Raw genomic sequence first — 20,567 nt, 5'->3', positions numbered from 1 at the left:
GCATGACCAAGCAGGAAGAGAAGCAAGGCCGGGGAGATGCAGGGCATGGCTCTCCCCTGAAGATGGCTGGAGTCAGGAGCTCGTGTCCAAAGAGGAGCCGAAGCCCTGCAGTGCCTCAAATGTGCTTCAGAAACGACAGAGGGCATTTAAAATTCAAAATCAATAGTAACTACAGGGACAGTGGCAAACGTGCAAAAATCAATACAAATACAGTTTCTCATTCCTCCTGGCAGGTGACCCTCCCCACAAACGCACCCACGTGTGCACCACCATCAGCCATCTTTTGGTTGACGCAGCTCTTCCTCTGCAGTATGACACTGGCAGCAGCAGATTACACCTCGTCCAGATTTAGCACAGCTATTCTGGTTCCTTTGGGACTATTTCTGAAGAATGAAAATGTGGCTCTGGCCTGTTTTCTGCATCAGTGAAGGCAGCAAGCTGTGCCAGGCTGGCTGGCTCAGGACCCGCTGTGCCTGTGCCAGCGCTGTGACAGTGAGCTGAGCCGTCAGCAGCTCCTCCACTCGAGCCCTGCTGGCCTTTTATGGATGACACCACGTGGCCTCAGGGCATAGGGTGTGAACACAGCACAGTGCCAAGTCCTCCTGTGAGGCCTCGCTCGGTTCATCTGAGAGATATGGAGACCGGAGAGCCCATGCCTCCTATGGCTACATGAGGATCAAGTGTGCCCAGACATGTGGAGCCCACAGAACAGGCAGCACACATGGGGCTCAGTCTCAGCTGCTGTCATGATTCTAGAGATGGCGGAGGGGCCACCTCACTGCAGAGACAAGGCCTGTGGCGGGCTCACACCTCTCCCTTTGGAAGGCAGATAAAGGAGTGGACTGGCAACAACAGAAGACCCACTAGTAAGTAAATGTGGAATTAAGGGAAGTATTTGTTAGACCTGTAACTGCCCCTTGGAGAACATCAGAGCCAAGTTCACACAGCAGTCTGACTATCCCAGAAGCCCAGGGGAGAGGATGCAGGGTGTCAAGCACTTAATTTTGTGCTCAAACCCTCTCCCCACCCAGCCTGCCTGGCTCACCCCCCCACATGCGGAGCACCTCCACAGAAGGCCCGAACGGCCACCTGGTCACGAGGCTTATTTAAAGTCGTTGAATGTGCTGATCAGGTGGGGGTCTGGGCCTGGGTGAGGAGTGAGCACACCTGTCTGGGCACCTGCTCCAACCTCCCTCCACAGAAGAGAGCACTTGAGTATCACAGGGTGGAATGCTTCCTCATCAACCAAATGCTACTGCAACAGCACTAAGGCAAGAGCTTAGCTCCTTCGTGAAAGGAAACGGGTGGGGAGGCCACTGGGAAAGAAGACCTCAGGAAGCTGGCTTTAAATCACGTAGACTCCTCCTAAGTGTATGCTCCATCAATCTGTTTTCATCTTAATTACACCCTAGGTAGTCTAAAAAGCAGATGCCTTTATGGCCTAGGTAATAAATATGTTCTCGGGAGCTGTCAGTTGGAATGGAGCGTTGGAGGGCTCGGCTCACGGGGACCCGCTGCTCCAAATGCAATGATACTTTACAGCCTGAATCACATGCCCGTCCTAGTCCAAATGCGGCCTGAATTCATCCTGGCAGGCAGCAGTTAGGAAATGAGCCACCTCCCGTACCCTGTGGACAGAGTGCTGACTGCAGCAAATGCATCAGGCTCTGGTCCTGCAGCACGCGCTGCCCTCTGCATACAACCACATCTCCGTGAGCGGAGCATGCCTCCAGAAAGGAGCCGAGGCTTGGGGAAGGTATGCCGGTAGCAGGTGCCTTCTTGGCTCCTCGAGTGCCCTCCCAGAGACCATGCTGTCCCTTCACTCAGGGCAGAGTCATGACTGTATGCCCTAAGGACTGACTTGCAGCAGCCCACCATGAGCCTTGCTGTGGCAGCCGCTGTGGCCAGGGCAGAACCTGCACACAGAGCCAGGGAGAGGCTCACTGACCTCTGGGGCTGCTTGGCCTTGTCGGTGGTCCTCTGCAGCACTGTAGGTTGGGAGAAATTAACCCCTTAAGTTGTTTTTAAGGAAATAAAAAATGAAAAGCCCTTAAGGTTTCTAGCTTTTCAGGGATGCCAGGAGCTCAGTGACTCAAACATCTCTGCGTGGCTATCCTGTGCAGGCAGAGGGGCAGGTGTTCAAGCGGCGCCCTCTCAAGGCCTCCCCCAGCCATCCTGACCTCCGCGGGGAGATGACACACACTTACGTCTATGATCAGATACTCCACAGGCAGGGGGCGGGCCAGCTGGGTGATCTCATTGCCAAACTTGTCTATGTCCTGAAATAGGAGACAAAGGTCCAGGGTGTGAGTGCTAACCTGTGATGGTTTTCCGTCCACATGCTTGCCTCACTCCTTAAATTACTACAATTCCTGTTGAAGTGTATGAAAAGCAGAGAAGAAAATGTGCACATTTTTGCAATGACTCCATCTTTCCATTTCTTGGAGGCCACGACCCAAGAAAGTAGACTTGCTCTTGGCCACAGGGGTCTCCGCCCCCCAGCCTGCTGCTGAAGCTCTGGGAGACACCCCAGCTCCCTTGAGGACAGGTTCCTGGAAACAATCCCCCTCAGGCCGCATCTGTGCCCCCTCCTTCTCTATAAGCTCTCCCAGTCTCACACCTGAATGCAAACTCTTAACAACCTCCCTCATACCTTTGAAAACCCAACTTCATGGAAACTTAATCCTTACACGTTAACAAAATAAACACACACACACACACACACACACACACACACACACAAGTACACATACTACTACGCAAACATGAAAACCCCACCACCAATCTGTCAAAGTCTAAACTTGTTTTGCTTTGTCAGATGCACGGAACATAAAGTTTAATTATGGGGAAAAATGGCCAGCATATGTTCATTAATCATAAAATGACAATTAGATCTGATTTATGTCAAACATGCTGAGTTCAAACAGAGCTCTCGAAATAAATTTCATAAGAACTAACGCTTTTCATTAAAGATTCTGCGAGAGGATCATATTTTCTATCTAACTCATCACTTAACATTATATAAATCATTCACTGAGTCATATATAAATTATACATCCATAATTTCCAATTATGGAACCTTATATAAAAGTTTATGTTTATTAAGGCTCTCAGACCTTAATGGATGCCAAGCAGACCTCCCTGGGGCACGCAGGTGACGCAGTGCCACCCCGGCACATCACACCTTTTGGGGATGTCAGAGGCCCATGCAGTCTTTTGAGACAACGTTCACAGGCGTTAAACCAAGTCTGTTATCCTAACGAGAAGTCTAGAGGCTCCAAGCGGTCCTGCTCCTTTTTTTTCCCCAGATATTAAACTCTTTGGTCCACAGCACATCTCAGATTACCCACACCTTCCCTACCTTTTCTCGGTTCACAACCCAGAGAGCTGCTAGCAAGCACGTGCCCCTCTGCCCTTCCAGAAAATGGTTCAAATACATCTAAGCAAACACAACTAGCCAGCCACACAGGGAGTAAGAGCACCAGCAGAGGACAGGTTCCTGGAAACAATGCCCACTCTGTCTGTCTGCCCTCCTCGGAGGCTGGAATCCTGTCCCTTCCACCTGGGCAAGAGTCCTTGGTCATTCTGCATGCTCACTGCTGCAGCATATAGAGTAGGCCAGGCTTTCTGTGGCTCTACCAGCTTTGACACTGGCAGCCCAAGATATGAGGCTTGCTGAATGGGTCCTGGGCCCCAAAAGTGGTAGTTTTTCAATGGAGGAAACATGGTAGGAGGCGGGAATCAAACTCAATCAAACTACATCACCATTTCCAAAAATACATGCTTGCCCCTACAAGAAACAACCTGCAACAACTCACACATAATTAGCCCGTCTGGAATTCATCTTCAAATCTAATTAAGCTCTAATATGCAGAGACATTTTCACAGCACCTGTTTGCTTTAATCTTCCCCTCTAGGGATGTTTCTTGCTAAATGCCCCCCTCTCTTTTTTTTGTGTCATGCTATTCTCTTTCAAATTTAACTACCCCACTGTACCCTTCTGCTCCCCAAGAAAATAAAGGTGCTGTATCCCCATCTCTTCCCTGGAGGAAAAGCAGGTACCTTCTATCTCTCCCCCATGCTTTCACTCAAATGTTTTTGCCAGCCAAGCCCTAGCCCCACACACCATTTTAAAAGGCAATTACTTTTTATGGGCGTTAGCAAATGTCAGGCAGAATACACTAGGAGAAAGACATCTTAATTCTAAGTTTGGCAGCCACCAAAGTGTCAGCAGTTTTATCTCCACCTGGAGCAAGACACTGGGAGAGTCAGAAATCGAGGTCCCTGACGCTTCGCTACCTGCCATCGGTCATGTCTAGAAACGTCAACGAGAAATCCAGGGATCTCTGTCTTTGTTAGCTCAGAGGCAAGCAGGCTTTGTGCCAGGACAACAGCAAAGTTCACTGACTGGGTGGCACCAGCTTGCTTTGGAAAAGGTGAATGAAATCCTTAATGTATTGCTTTTCTCCTTAAAGAACTGGCAAGAAGACAATAAGCGAAACTAGCAGCTTGATCTGAGACTTCACAGGATAAAGTAAGAAAAAACAACATTTTCAGGACAAAATCTCTTAAAGAATCACCATTTAGGAAACAGTGCAGTTGATAAGCACCTAAAGAGCACTTGTTAGAAGCAGAAGACCAGCAGAGCCTGGTCCAGGCTTGACAGTGTGTGCATGCACCCAGCGGGCCCCAGAGCACTCGGAGGGCACAAAGGGGTATGAGGACAAGCTGCTCTGCCCGAGAGCTAATAGCCAGGAGGGGCAGAGGGCAGGTGGGACAGCAGGTGTGTCCACTTCAGACTCCAGATCTCAGTACCAGGACTCACGGGTTCTGCTCCTCCGCAGCCTTGCCACCAAGGGTGTGCATATCCAGCTCCATTTCCACCCTCGGGATCTGACCACAGACTTGTCATCTCTAGCTCAACGGAAAGAATGAAAGCCAAGCTCAGAGGTCTCAAGAGACCACAAAATCCTCTCCCTAGACTGGGGTGTTATACTCATATGTTGTTCAGTTTCTTCTCCTGCTGGCAATTTCTTGGTTCCTTGATACATTTTCCTGATTAATGCTGGAGGCAAACAATCTCCTGTGATGAAAACATTTGTTTAGAATTTCCTGGTAGTCCAGTTGTTAGGACTTGGTGCTTTCACTGCCAGGACTCAGATTCAATCCCTAGTTGGGGAACTAAGATCCTGCAAGCCAAGCGGCACAGCCAAAAATAAAAGAAAATTTTAAAAATAAATAGGCAAAAAATAAAACATTTGCTTTAAAAAGTTGAATAGTGCAGAGTCTTGCCCTGACAAATATAAAACTGTATTATGAAACTAAAATAAATAGATAAATAATGGATGAACATTACACATCTGAATGCAAAATTAAATCAAAAAGCACTAAAAGAAAATATAAGTAAATAGATAGCTTTAAGTAAAGAATTATTTTCTAAGTATGATGATAAAAGCAGGAATTACAATGAATAAAGATTAAGGTATCTCGGCCGAGACCCTCTGCACCCGTGCGAACATGGCGCTGCAAGCGGTGCGGAGCGTGCGGGCCGCAGTCGGCAGCCTGCGCGCCATCTCGGCACCCAGCGCGCCCTGCTCGCCGCGGCCATGGGGACTGCGGGCGGGTGCAGTCCGGGCACTGCGCACCGGCCCTGCTCTGCTGTCGGTGCGGAAATTCACAGAAAAACACGAATGGGTAACAACAGAAAACGGTGTTGGAACAGTGGGAATCAGCAATTTTGCACAGGAAGCTTTGGGAGATGTTGTTTACTGTAGTCTGCCTGAAGTTGGGACAAAGTTGAACAAACAAGAGGAGTTTGGTGCTTTGGAAAGTGTGAAAGCTGCTAGTGAACTCTATTCCCCTCTATCAGGAGAAGTAACTGAAATTAATACAGCTCTAGCAGAAAATCCAGGACTTGTCAACAAGTCTTGTTATGAAGATGGTTGGCTGATCAAGATGACATTCAGTAACCCTTCAGAACTAGATGAACTAATGAGTGAAGAAGCATATGAAAAATACATAAAATCTATTGAGGAATGAAAATGGAACCCCTAAATAAACTACTTTGAAACAAAAACAAAAAAAAAAAGATTAAGGTATCTCAAAATCAGAAAGTGTTAGAACTTCCTTTGTATGTAAAGTTAAAGAAATGATATATATGACAAAGGGTTTACGTATAAAGACCCCTCATAAACAAATGCAAAAATGATGAATCGCCTTACAAATATCTCAGGGCACAGAGAAGCAATTCACACAGAAAACAGCAATGCACACGAGACCTGGGACAGAGTGCGTGCAGAGCATAGAGTCCCAAAAGCAGGGCCCAGGCAGGCGAGCGGACGAGCACAGGGCTGGTCTGCAGCACAGCCTGCTGCAGCCTTCTCAGGGGAACTTTGGGAGACCACATGAAACCCCTGAAATATAGGTTAATCTTTGACAAAACAACGCTGGTGGTTTGCTCGAAATGTCCCAAGTAACTCAGCACACACATGGAGTGAGCTCTGGGATGAGTCACAAAGCATGGCTAGTCAGTGCCAGATGCTAGGACAAACCCATGTTGGGCTGAGGACAGGTGGGTAAATGATGGGTGGGACAGAGAGGACTCCACAGGCCCCCAGAGAGCACCAGTCCCCTCCACAGCCACTACACCCCATCCACCTGTGTGCTCGCTCCTCCCCACCGCAGCCACCTGTCAGCTCTTCCAGATCGTCATCACTGAGGCCACAGCTCCCTCATGCCGGGAGAACCCACCTTGCCACCCTTCTGCCTGGGCAGCCACCTAAGAGCAGCATTCCCTGGGGTCTCTGAGACTCTCCTTGTCCACTGAACAGTCCACCTTCTCTCTTTTACTTCCAGGGCTTTAATCTGGGGTGTCTCAGCAGATAACCCTGAAGAGGCACTCTTGGTTGGCACCTCTCGCCTTCCTTCCTGTCCCACTGCTTCCAACTTCAAAATACGGGCACTGGCACCCGCTTCCACAGCTTCCTCTCACCACTACGCATCAAGGTTTACAGCTCCAGCACCTACCACTCACCCAAACCAGAGACCCACTTCCTTCCTGGCCTCCCTGTGCAAGGCCCACAGGGCTCTCATCTCCAGAACACCCTCGCCATCCCCAAAGGTCATGTCACCTGGACTGCGGCACCAGCATTCTCCCCACTGGGCCCCGGACTCTGAACCCAGAATGAATCCCCCACACCAGGTGTTCCCGCCCCACAGCCTGGCCTTCAGCTCTTCCTGCCACCTCTCACACTGCAGGCCCGCCTCACGTCTCTCTCCAGCTGCCCCTCCTGGATCAGCCACTGATCAGCATCTGACACTCAGGTTGCTACAGTGGCCTCCTGCCTCCAGATCCCTCTTCTTACCACACCCAGCAAGAATGTTCCAGAACCACCTTCCATCTTTCTTTCTGTGGCTTCTCACTGCCCACCAGCCATCATATGCACACCCCAGCTAGACTGAACCTGGGTCCCCTGGATGCACCATGCCCTATGGACGCGTGGCCCCCAAATGGGTTTCCTCCCCACCTGGCTAACTTCCTTGCCACACCAGACACCTCAACAGCCATCAACATACCGCCCAGGAGGAAAGGACGAGTGTGACCTGCTCACCACTACAGCCCCAGGACCTAGCGAGGCACCCGGCACACTAGCCATGACTGGACTGAATGCAGAGGCTACAGTTCCATGGGCGAGGCCTTGTCAACGTCCACACATCCGCATGAGCCTGGGGGTGCTGCAAGGAGAGTGAAGGCAGGTGCTGGGGTGTCGAGTTTCTTATTAACCTGTAAAGTCTAATTTTCTTAACAAACACATGTTTGAGTTCACGTTAATAACATGCTCTGTGAGAGAACATTTAGAAGGCTTGCACCCCTGAGGCACACACAACCTCCACCTCAACATCCTGCTGCCCACCCCTAAGCATCCCCTCGCCAGCTGCCGAGCTCCTCGCTCCTCTATGTGCATCTCTCCCCACCCTGACAGGGGGTGCTCCCCGGCCATTCTTCACTGGTGCCACAGAGCTTTCCAGGACAAACAGATCAGAGCTGCAGACAAAGGTGGACCCTCAAGCTTTCCAGCCCTGTCCTCTGTGTGAAAGCACATACAAATGTGTGTACATACATGCACCAACATCTACAGGAATCGGGATTTTTACTATACATACAGATACATCTTATTTTTTAAATATATTTATTTACTGAGCTGTGCCAGGTCTTAGTTGTGGCATGTGGGATCTAGTTCCCTGACCAGGGATCGAACCCAGGCCCCCTGCATTGAGAGCACAGAGTCTTAGCTGCTGGATGACCAGAGAAGTCCCATACAGATACATTTTAAATTTTACATCATGAGTTTTATCGCATATCTTTTTTTTTTCATCGCATATCTTCACATAATTTTCAAACACACATTTTTAGTGACCACAGAATATCCCACCATATAGATGCATTACAATTTAATGTTCCCGTTACTAGACTTTTAGATTGCTTTAAGTTTTTGTTGCCACAGATAACACTATGATGAACAGCCTTAGACAAACACGGGTATGTGTCCTGTTTACAAGGTATATTTTAAATCAACCCCAAAGCCCACAGGAGGACTAAAAGGATTACTTAAATGTTTGCTTTCATAGGCCTCTTTGCTCAAACTGATATTTTCCTGAAATGTATGAGAAATGAGTGTCTCAACTCCTACAGGGCTATAAACAATTCTGAGAAGCCCTTCTAGCCTGCTCTCACTAACAGGCAAGTAAGCAATCTAAGAAAACAGCAGCATGATTAAGGAAATAATATGTTCCGTGACAAAAGGGAGCTCTCTTCTTAAGGGGAGGAAAACTTACAACAAGACATGGAAATAAAAAGCAAATCTCCACCATGATAAAGGGTCCAAAGAAACAAAACACAAAAAAGCCCCACAGCAAACTCACAGTTAATGATGAAATCCTGAAAACACATCTTTTACGATTAAAAACCAGACAAAAGCACTGGTTACTCAACACTTCCAGAAGCCCTAGCCAGCACGAGGAGCCAAAACGAAGGGAAGAATCATCACTCCTGCATAATGTAGAGAATCCAGAACACATGTACAAATTAGAGGAACAAGTAACAGAGAGCTGAACTGCCAAGCCAGTGCTTACTGCAGTATGCAGAAACTATAAAGTACCTAAGAACAATCTAACGAACAATGGACAGAACCTTCAAGGAAAAAAATCCGAACTTTCTGAGAGATGTCAAAGGTATCGTCCGTTCGTGTGTGTGTCTGTGTGTGTGTGTCAGAGAGAGAGAGAGAGAGAGAGAGAGAGAGAGAGAATCACATCTGGGTGAGACCTGCAGGCTGGTCCTGAATTCTAAAGAAGGGGAGGGTCAGGAACAGTCCGGGCTCAGGGAGATAAGCAGGGCAGGGCCGCAACAGATCGGGGAAGAGTGACGTTCCAGTGACTTGGACAGCACAGTACTGGTGCTGGCTGAGCAACACCGGCCAGGGGACAGAAGGGAGGACAGAGGTGAGGCCACAATCACGGGGACGACTGGTAATGGAGAAGCACCACAGATCAGCAGAGAAAGACAGTTTTCCCAATAAATGGTGTTCAGACAGAATATGGCTACAATAAATTAAGCAGAAAACTGGGCCCCTACCTTGGAACACACATTTGAAGCAATCCTAGGTGAACGTAAAACTCAAAACCACCAGCCTTAGAGAAGACAAGATAACAGATTTTCTTTGATTCAAAACGCCAAACCATAGAAAGCTGACCACACGGAAATGTAAGCTTTCTGCTTCAATGACACCACGGGAGAGAAGAGGCGGAGATGTCACACTCCTGACATGGTCAGAGGCAGGGAGAAAAAGAATGAACCACCCAGCGAGGAACAGGAAACAGATACAACCAGCACATCACAGGAGACAGGAGGGAGCCAACAAATGAAGAAAAAGGAGCCTGGCCTCACTTATGATCAGGATGGCACATTTACAGCTCAAGAAAACGCCCCATGGATGTCTGAATGGTGAGCAGGACTTGGGCCCGAAGCTGAGTACGGTGCTTCACGTGGCATTCTGCTCACAGTGGACTCGCGCCAAGGCAACACAATGGCCACACACAGGTAAGTCTCAGGCTGCTCCAGGGTAAGGGAACAAGGCCTAGCTCGGAGGACACAAGAGCAGAGTTTTGGGTCTACTGTGTGCAGCAACATGTAAAACTCAAAATACCTGGTTTAGGAAAACATACATAGGAGGTAAAACTAGAAGAAAAGCAAGGAAGTCATACTGCACTCCTTCTGGAAGGAGAAAGGAAGACCCAGCAACTTCAGAGGCCATAGGAATGTTCTGGCTCTTAATTCTGGGGATTGGTATTTCTGCTTTTTTTTATTTCTTAAACATGTTTTATAAATAATCTTTCATATCTACTCAGTATTTAATTTTTAAAATTCTAGGAAAAAAGAAAAAAGATGGTAGCCTGATGACCTTGGAGCAATGTGTCCACACACACTGAGCGCGCCGGGATTCACAGGTCTTTGCAGCTAATAGGGAACGGCTTTCCACGAGGACACCAGACCCCATCACTGCCCCCAGACCGGCAAGCTGTCCCCAAAAGGCTTAGGACTGCAACTAGCAGGACCACCAGGTCTTAGGGTCTAAAAGTGAGTCATTCTGCATTCCGAAACGCACCATACAGACACATATCTTGTAAGACAGGAACTTTTGGGAAGATCAAACTTTCACAGTGGTTCCCAGCATGGTGTGATTTTGATGTGAATGTTTAATAATGGTTTAAAAGTATTTATTCAGAGTACCTGATGCACACAGAATTTGTGTACGGGCAAAATCTGGGTTATCAAGCCAGAAATTGTTACTGAACACCACAGGAGAGAAGAGACAACAGAACTCTTAAGACTCTTGGAAATGTTTCCTTTCAAGAATGATATGGAGAACCCTTTCCCAGAGCTCCTTACTGTCCCACAAATCTGACGGGACGCCTGAGCGAGCTATATCACAGGCCAGCCTCACTGTGTCTCTCCACTGCCACCAGCCAAAAGAAGCAGATACAGCATCGAGGCCTTCCTGCTCCATGAGCGTTTCTTGACAGGCTGCTACAGAGCAAAGACAGGTTGCTTGCTACCATACTGACCCGGCCTTTCTGGCACAGTGATGGTCCCTGCCCCCACTACCCTCAGACCATGCAGAAGCTCAGATTCAGAAGTAGAAGACAGACCTTCATACCAAAGAGCTGAGGAGGAGACCAGCGGCAGGGACAAGACCCTAAGGCCCTCGCACTTTTCCTTTGCACATCACCCGCTGCCACAGATGCCCACAGCAGGAAAGATCCAGTTTCAGACAGTCTTAGCCCCGCTTCCAATCCCTGAGGAGGTAAAGTCTTTGTCACAATCACGTAGTGTCTAGCCTTCAAGTTACCACCAGGATGAGGCCCTGGAGCCCCTCAGCTCTGGGCGCTTTCCTGGGTGTCTGACATGTCCCACAGGTAGTAGGGTGTGTCCTTAACACGAATGCTATTCAGCAATGAAAAGAATGAAGCACTGCAGACTGCAGGCATGGATGAACCATGAGATACTGTAAGTGGTGAAAAGTCAAGTCACAAAAGACCACACACTGTAGGATTCCATCAAGGAAACCAGAGAAAGCAAATCAATGGTTGTCAGGAGTTGGGAGGACTGGTGTGTAATTGCTAAACGATGCAGGGCTTCTTTTTTGGGGACAAAACTGTTCTAAAATTAGATAGTGGTGATGGCTACGCAACCCTGCAAATATCCTAAGAGCCCCTGAGATGGGCACTTCAAATCAGTGAAGTGTGTGATGTGCCAACTGTATCTCAATAAAGCTATTTAAAAATACAGCCTTGTTGAACAATAAGAACAACAAAACAATGACTAGACACTGTTTAGTGTCTAGTCATTGCACACAGATACAAAAAACAAAGCTGAAAGAATCAAATCAGTTTAAAGAAACTGGATCATCACTCTTTATGGGCTTTCATTGCTTGTCTATTTTTGGTTCCAGGTCCCTCTGCCAGCAAGTCTTTGTGGCCTAAGTGCAGTGAGACCACGAGCAGAACTGTGAATCTAGAACTCGTCACACAGTGAAAACATCCTTCAGCAATGGAGATGAAGTACTTCTCAGACATACGAAAGCAGCCTGCACCACAAGAAATAAAGGCTCCTCCAGGAAGAGCAGTGCCAGAGGGAAACCAGAGTCTGCCCAGGACGGGGAACAGGCAGGGTGCCAGACTGTGACCAGGAACAGCTCCCACGAGGAGGATGGGAACCAGGTCACTAGCCCCCAGGGAAGCACCCAACGCTGACTCTCCAAACCAGATCACAGCTTTCTTTCTTTTTTTGGGAGAGGGGAGGGGTGTGGCACGCCATATAGCACGCAGGACCTCAGTTCCCGGACCAGGATGGAACCCATGTCCCCTGTAGCGGAGCCCAGAGTCTTAATCACTGGACCGTCAGGGAAGTCTCCACAGTTTTCAATAAAAGTCATTTTTATAGCTTTCACAGGAAATAGATTTAGAAATGGATGACTGGGTCTCCTCAGGAGAGCCTCACTTCTGCCAGGCAGCTCCAACCTTCACTCCTGCTGAGGCCCACAGGCACCAATTCTCCTTTTCAGAAACTGAAATAGTCTGTACTGCAATGGTCTCACTTGTTATGCACCCCAACCCCAGTGCGCATCATCCCCACTTTTGCTTATAAGCCCTAACACCACACAAGCCTGCATAGTTAACAAAAGCCCTGGAAATGCTACAGATCCCTTATCCACAAGCTGGCCTCTAGATGACCATGGTGGACCCACGGCCAGAATGCACCAAACTTAGTAACATCCAGGACAGGTCAGCGTCCGCACTGCTCTCCATCCACCTCTCTCTTCTGGCACCATCGCGTTTTTACCTTATAAAACACATCGGGCACGTACTGCTCGCTGCTGGACTCCTTGGCGTAGCCGAGCTCGGGGGCGTCCTTGCAAGGCAGCAGGCACTCATCGCGGACCAGCGCCATGCACTGATTGGACACCTGGTACCCTTCAAAGTGGACCTGGTTGTCGGGGCCACCTGCAAGAGAAAGACCTTCAGTGAGAAGCCATGGGAGGATGTTCAAAACAAGTGTCATTCTTCACCTCGGATCTGCAGAGCCAACTCCCATGTATGTGTCTTCGCTAGAATCAAAAACGTTCGACTGCAGCTTCACGAGAGCTGTGGGCACAAAGCCCTGGACACAGGCTGTGGAAATGCCACTGCATCTCCTCAAACAGGCCCACCAGCGACATGCTCTCTCAGAACTGGAGGCATGACTGTTAAACCTTCTCTAACACCCATCCAAAAGCATGCTTGGGCTCCTGGATTTTAGTAACACAGGGATGTGAATAACAGAGTCCCATGTTTCAGCAAATTTCATTCTTGAGTGAATGCAGAGAGACGGATGGGAGTGAACGGGAGAAGACAGAAACTTTTCCCAGCAAATACAATGCTAGTTACCTGCACAGTGCAGAGGGGAGCCCCGACCTCAGACACCTGGACAGCCGGCATATCTGGGAGGCAGCCGGGGATCCTGCCACAGCACTTAGGAGGCCACGCTCTCTGCACCGAACCCTGCCCTGCACTCTAACCTTTCTCAGGTCCTACTCCATAGAAACCTGCAGCAGGGTTACAGTTTGAGATGAGGGTAAAACCCACGGAGGTCAGGTAGGACCAACCATTCTGCCATCTTCCTCCCCTCCAGAATCAGGGTCACACTTTGACAACTGCGATAGCTTTGGAGAATTTTTTAAAAAAAGCTCTTAACATCTCTAACTTAGTTTCTTTTATAAAAGCAGAGTAAGGTACCGATCAAGGAACAGGTGTTTTATGTGTCTGGCTTGCAAACATTTACCAGAAGGCAGACATGATGGCCAAGCAATCAAACACGTAAAGGATGGGGCACAGCCAGCCTCCAAGGGACAAGCAGGGGCTTGTTTCGACTTGACTCTGCACACCAGAGGCCAACAGCAGCTGGTTTCCAAATGCTGCATCACAATGGGCTCCAAAGGCTGGTGGACATCCAAGCCTAGCATCTCCTCTCTGACCCTTGACTCTCACAGTTGGGGGGGCGGGGGCAGGCCTGGGCAATGACAGCTAACTAACGTCAAGGCAACAAACACAAGGCACATGACCCTCCAGTGCAATCCAGGGAATGAATGTCACAGCCCCATGAGTGATCTCTGACACTTTGGATAACCACGATGGATAACCATCACCACCGCCCGGGAAAAGGAGAGAAATTATGCATCTGAGCATCTCACAGCACTACCAAGGACAACTCAGCCCAGATCTGAAAGGACTCTAACTGAAGATTTTATTATAAGTGATTTATTACCTTACAGTTTTAAAACCTGTCAGTAAAGTGCCTATTTCAGAAGCAAAAATTCCACGGACAATCTGTAATTTCCAAATTCTCAACAACAGGTATGACTCAATAACTGAAAGTACAGGCAGCTCCTGAGTTGCAAACTATTTATAATTCTAAACATGTACCAGTTCTTTGGGCTCATCAAATAATTCCCCATAGAAACAGTAATTAAAGGGGTTAGGTTACCATGGGAGCCCATGGAAGCCTAAAACAACAGCGCTCATGAGGAGCAGTTCTGAAAATCTGTGGAGGTGATTTTTGTTTTTCTTAACCAAGTGGGGCAGGGTGGGGCGGGAGCTGCCAGTTTTAGCAGGCTAGAGTCAAAGGTGCCGGACGTCCTGCTGTGTTCAGGGGAGTCCCTCACGACAAAGAACCGCTCTACATCACACCTGGCCTTGAAATGTCCTGTGCACACTCCTGTAGGCAAAACCTGTATTTGTGGGGACCTGGGATTAGAATCAATTGCGTTTTATACACAACCACAGAAATAAACGCTCATAGCTTTAACAGCGTATCATCTATGAACAGAATACTGTATAAGTTGAGGAAGGGCCCTGCCTGGCTCAGAGTTCTATGGAGGGCTGCTGGCTGAATGTCTAGGAACTATGTCACTGATGCCTGCACAGGGCCTGCCCACAAGGCTGGCAGCCCTCCACAGTGCTGTCCTCAGCAAGTATCAGTCCCCAAGCACTTGCTGGCTCATGGAGTGTATTGTGTTATTACATGTTCTTTCACTGTTATTCTTCCTTAATGTTACAGTCATCGTATGACTCTGCTTTCTTTTTAGAATCAGGTGTGTAGGCTGGTATATTATCTATGAACTTTACTTTCCGGATAGTAAAGACGTGTCATAAATGTACTAAAGAGCAGGTATCAGGTCTGATAGGTGTGAGAACCACCAGCCTAAATGCCTAGACCCAGAATCTCAGCCTAAATGAAGTGAGGGGGGGTTTATGTGATGTAGGGAGTAGAAAGAGAACACTTTCCTCCCCTGTGTCAAACAGAAAGCTGGCTTGGCAAAATTCTGATCATGTACAACCTGTCTCTTCTCTGTTCCCCCCTTGGCTCCTGCTGCCCTGAGTGTTCTCATCACAATAGGTTCCCTGCCCCGTGAGGCCCTGGTAGAAGGACTCTGTGCTACAGAATTAGTGCTCTCAGTAATCCCTGTCCAAACTCCCATCTTAAGCACTTGACCCCATTAATTCACGTTAACATGTGAACGATGCTGCCATAGCTTCTTGTGCCCCAAAATACATTCATTTCAAAGAGAAGGTGCCTGTCACTCTAAATGGATCTCACATCAAATGGATCTTGAAAATTCAGACAGCATGAAAGATGTTTTCCTTCATGGTTCCCATGGCAGTGGTAACAGGCTCAACTGGGATTAATAGGGGATATAGTTACTTATGGAAAAGGAAATGGCAACCCACTCAATACAAGTATTCTTGCCTGGAAAATTCCATGGATAGAGGAGCCTGGCAGGCTACAGTCCATGGGGTCATAAAGAGTTGGACATGACTGAGCACATATTTACTTATACGCTTTAGGATATTTGTAAACTGGGTTTTTAAACTAGAAGAAGTGTGGTAGCCATGAGCGAACTGGATTGTTTTTAAACTAGAAGAAGTGTGGTAGCCATGAGCGAACTGGATTGTCACCTCTGTGATGGAAGAACTCAAGGCTTCACAGGATCAAGGTTAGTGTTTAATAAACTGACCAAAGAGACTGTTTTTATGAGTTGATTTTCCAAGTTTCAAATTCCTACTGCTTTTGAACCATATGGTCTTATACTTGGCTTTTTTCTAGCATCTCAAGTGTATTATAGAAGATTTGGTGGCACTTTTTTATAGGCCATAATCTTGTATTACTATGTATTCATGACGTATGGGCTTCCCTTGTGGCTCAGCTGGTAAAGAATTTGCTTGCAATGCAGGAGACCTGGATTCGATCCCTGGGTTGGGAAGATCCCCTAGACAAGAAAAGGCTACCCACTCCAGTATTCTGGCTTAGAGAATTCCATGGACTGTATAGTCCACGGAGTCATAAAGAGTTGCACACGACTGAGCGACTTTGACATTCATGACATATATGTAACATGTAATACAATAGACACAATATCACAAACACACTCATCACTCCCAATAAAAGCTTTATGGAAAAGGTTTCTTAAAATGACACTTCCACTCATAAATAAACAAGTAACAGAAACAGTAAATTCCTTTTCTCTTACTTAACCAGAGCCATCCTTGGTTACTGGAAAGGGGCAAAGGCAGCCTAGAACTCAGATCCAGAACCTGGACTGTTCAGGTCACTCAGAAGTGAACCTGGACTAAGGCTAAGAGAGTGGAGTAGAGGAGGGCTACACTGAAGCCACAATTCTAGGATTAATAGTTTTGGGCGATGCTGAGTTCAGGATTTCTGCCACAAACCAGAAAGAAGAATTTCATGTCTCCCAGGCCCATTAAGAAAATCTATTTTAACTATGTTAAGAATGCACGGCTTTTCTGGTTGCTCACTAGTAAAGAATCCACCTTTCAATGCAGGAGACCCGAGTTTGATCCCGGGTCAGGAAGATCTCCTGGAGAAGGAAATGGCAACCCACTCCAGTACTCTTGCCTGAGAAAATCCCATGGCAGAGGAGCCTGGTGGGGTTACAGGCCACAGGGTTGCAAAGAGTCAGACATGACTTGGTGACTAAAACAACAACTGGGTAGCAGAGCAGGCTAAACACAGACTTGACATGATTTAATCCTTTCTTTCCTGTATCCATTCAGGCCTGGTACCAGGGTGAGGCGAAAAAAAAAAGAAAAAAAGTGCCTAAAAAAGAATGCAAAGAGGAACAAAACCTATTGACAGGGTAGTAATGGTTATAATATAACTCTGCCTCCATTTATACCTGTAGCCACTGCAGTAACAAACTTGGATCCAAAATGTCCATCTGGAGATAGTCGACATATGTTGGGATGCTTATTTTGGAAGTCTCCTGCAGTGATACATTCTTCTGAACTCAGGAAATAGGTGTCCTAAGAAAAGAGAACCAGCATATCAAGTTCTACAGCATCATGTCAAAATATGCTTGCATTTCTTTTTTTTTTTTTTTTAAATATTTATTTATTCACGTATTTGGTTGCATTGGGTCTTAGTTGCGGCACATGGGCTTAGTCGCCTCATGGCATGTGGAATCTTCCTGCACCAGGGATTGAACCCATGTCCTTGCATTGCCAAGCAGATTCTCAACCCCTGGGCCACAGGGAAATCCCTGCTTGCATTTCTTATTCAGAAAATATTAAGAACTAAACTATGACACGTCACAAACTACGGTGAAACAAGTACCTACACTTCCTACTTACCAACCCCTCACAGAAAACCACTTGTAATCAGTAAGGCCAGAAACACAAGGCAATTCACCTCATGGGCTGACCTCTGAAAGGCAGGGCTTCAGAAAGGTAAGGAGGGTTTTGATTTCTGAGACAGAATGAACAGACTCAGCCTTAATTTATTAAGAACAATGTGTTGAAAATAATGTGGTCTAAAAACGTAAGCTGTGCAGAGATTCCCAAGAGTGCAGCCCAGAGTTGGTCTGTAACAAGGTCCAGGCAAGCAAACATCCCTGCCCACCTCACCTTATTTCGACTATATCGAACTGTACCCTTCCGAGTATCTTCTGAGACAAGGTCTGTAAATATCCAGCCAACCTGCATAAGAGAGAAAAATACCTTCTGAGTTTCTCCCTGAAACAGGTGATGAATGCCTTCTAGCTTCTGCCCAGAGAGGAGACTCCGAGAGTCGGTCCTTTCTTTCTAGGTGAGTCAGCCCCTCAGCTAAGGCATCGTCCACACCTGGGCTTTCAAACAGTACTCAGCTGACACTGGCTGTCCTCCCCCTGATGCTGCCAGGTGGAGATGAGGGCAAAGGAGCAAAGCTCATTTATGTGTTAGACTCAGCACCACCTCTGGGCCCAGCACTGTGCTAGGTGCAGGGGACCTTGGGGTGGACAAAACTAACAGAATATCAGTGAAAAGGGAATTGGCACTCTGGAGAGAAGGAGAAATGACGAGCAAGCAAATAAAGACAGTGCCACTTCAGACACTAGGGTTTTCTCCATAAGACAGGAGAACATACTCCCTAGAAAATGCATTTAAAATAAAAGAAAAAACACAACAGAGACTTCATCCAGCTGCTCCTCTGAGCACCAGTGCAGGGCTGAAGGAAGCATCTGAGGGTACAGGGATCTGAGACCTCGGCACAGTCAGCCTCCCTGGCACGTCCTGCTACAGCAACAGTGCCTGTCCACGTGCTCTATGAACCCTGGCCCTCCTGTGCCCATGAGCCTCACAGCTGGTTACCATTCCTGAACCAGAACCTGGCTAGGAGGCTGAAGAGCGGCAATGGAATCCAGACACACACCCATTTCTGTCCTTCAAAGAGGTGATCTGGTGCCTGTGACCGTCTCCAGTACAACCCTGACATGAAACTCTTCAACTCCACCTCCTGCAGACATGACCAGCCAAATCAAGAGACTTTCACTTTCTTTAAAAATGCCCAAATGAACAAAACCCCCAAGGAGGATGGCAATGGAGAAAATGAGACTTAAGGGATAAATGTAACTTAACATTAAACAAAACAGAATCAAAATCAAGCTGAGATAAGGGCTAAGGAACTAGTGTTTGGAGAAAGGCATTTAAGTTATTTCAAGATCTACTCTATCGTGAACCAAACATTTATAACAAAAATGGGTTAAAAAAAAAAAAAACACTGATTTCTCTTTTCAACATGAGAAACTTTCATAATTTAAATCAAAATATGCCCCTAAATCATGATACTGACTCCTTGTTAGAAACAACAGGAGTTTTTTTCTTAAAATGATGCAGTAACTTTGCTCCATGGCATTCCTGGGTCATAAGGCACATTTCCAGTCTTCCCCCATTTATATGTACGGAGTCTGTTTCTCCCTGTCTAAATTGATTAGGAAACAAAGGATAAAACTTATGTAGCTATTAATAGTGAATTTCTAAGATGTGTTCAAGTTCACATTTCAACAGTATCTATAAAAAGTCACCTGTATAGTTCCTAGGAACTCTACCAAAGATGTGAGATAAACTAGATAAACAGATTCAAAAAGAAAACCCTCTGTCTTCTAACTGCCCAGAAAACTAGCAAGGCTTATATGCTCAGATGACTCAATTACAAACAGGAGGTTCGATGAGGACTGAAGAGGAACCACTAGAATCTCCAAGTGCCGGGGACAGAAAATGATCAGTGCAGACAGACAAGTGAAGGGAGAGCTCACACACAGAAGGATCTGCCTTAGCAGGCAGGTGGGACACAGAGCCTAGTGTCAGGTCCCCTGCAGCAGGAGCAGGGGTCTTGCTCCTGCTGCTTCTTTCCTGGCCCACTTTGAGGCACTCCACAAGAAGTATGTCTGGTGGATTTACATATAACAGTCCCTACACTGGCATCCTTTTTTAGGCGCCGAATAAACACAAGCGAGGCTTCAAAACGTGCAGGGCCTGCATCTGACCTTGAGCAGTCCCGGACCAGGCCTGGCCACGCCAACCACCTAGATGTCCCCAACACAGAGCCCAGGTCCTCCCTCAAGGACAAAAAAAGTCTCAGTACCTTCCTCAGGCCAAGTTTGGCAGCAATCTCATCAACCACCTCAGCCTTTGGGTCCTCAAGAAGCTCCAAGCTATTCTGTGTACCAATCTGTGAGGGTATTAAAAAGAGAAGATGGATTTAGAGGAGGGGTTCAGAAAAGCAGCAAGCAGCTCTGCTCCATTTCTGGTCGGTTGTCACAAAGGAGCACCAATCTCCCTAGCCAAAAAGGAGATTTTCGGCAGTAAAAAAGCTCAACCAGATACACAAGCCAAGTCCTCCAGGCTCTTTCCTTCCAGGGCTTGGCTTTGCTTTTAATCAAGATTCAGAGAACATGAAGAGGCAATATTCAGGCTGGTTCACGTTAGCGGCTCCACATGAAACGTGTGGTTGTTCAGGACTAGAGAAGGTTCTCTACTCCTTAAGATTCCTTTGTTTGGAATAGAAGTTAGTTTCAAAACTCCCTTGGATAAATAGTTTAACTCCAAGTAAGCTTGGCTAGATTAGGCAAGGTTAGAGTTGCAAAGTAACATTCATTCCCAGAAAACAGCCTTGGAAAATCTCCACACAACTTCTACAA

At 47.3% G+C, this 20,567-nt stretch overlaps 2 protein-coding genes across 3 annotated transcripts in view; one reads left to right on the top strand and one right to left on the bottom strand.

The window, feature by feature from the left end:
• The window catches only part of NPLOC4 (NPL4 homolog, ubiquitin recognition factor), a 53,638-nt gene that overhangs the window by 8,954 nt on the left and 24,117 nt on the right, over positions 1-20,567 (bottom strand). For both annotated transcript variants that reach the window (XM_043905226.1, XM_043905227.1), the window contains 5 exons: positions 20,012-20,098; positions 18,016-18,087; positions 17,289-17,415; positions 12,899-13,059; positions 2,208-2,279 (listed from right to left, as the gene is read on the bottom strand). In XM_043905226.1, the coding sequence (XP_043761161.1) occupies positions 2,208-2,279; positions 12,899-13,059; positions 17,289-17,415; positions 18,016-18,087; positions 20,012-20,098 (519 nt within the window). The remainder of the gene's footprint in view (positions 1-2,207; positions 2,280-12,898; positions 13,060-17,288; positions 17,416-18,015; positions 18,088-20,011; positions 20,099-20,567) is intronic.
• On the top strand, positions 5,508-6,076 carry LOC122695399 (glycine cleavage system H protein, mitochondrial). The gene has a single exon (XM_043905228.1). The coding sequence runs from the start codon at positions 5,518-5,520 to the stop codon at positions 6,037-6,039; it is 522 nt and encodes a 173-aa protein (XP_043761163.1). The 5' UTR covers positions 5,508-5,517; the 3' UTR covers positions 6,040-6,076.

Source organism: Cervus elaphus, chromosome 5 (genome assembly GCF_910594005.1).
Source record: "Cervus elaphus chromosome 5, mCerEla1.1, whole genome shotgun sequence".
Classification (NCBI taxonomy): Eukaryota; Metazoa; Chordata; class Mammalia; order Artiodactyla; family Cervidae; genus Cervus; species Cervus elaphus.
This window is presented reverse-complemented; position numbering and strand designations above follow the sequence as displayed.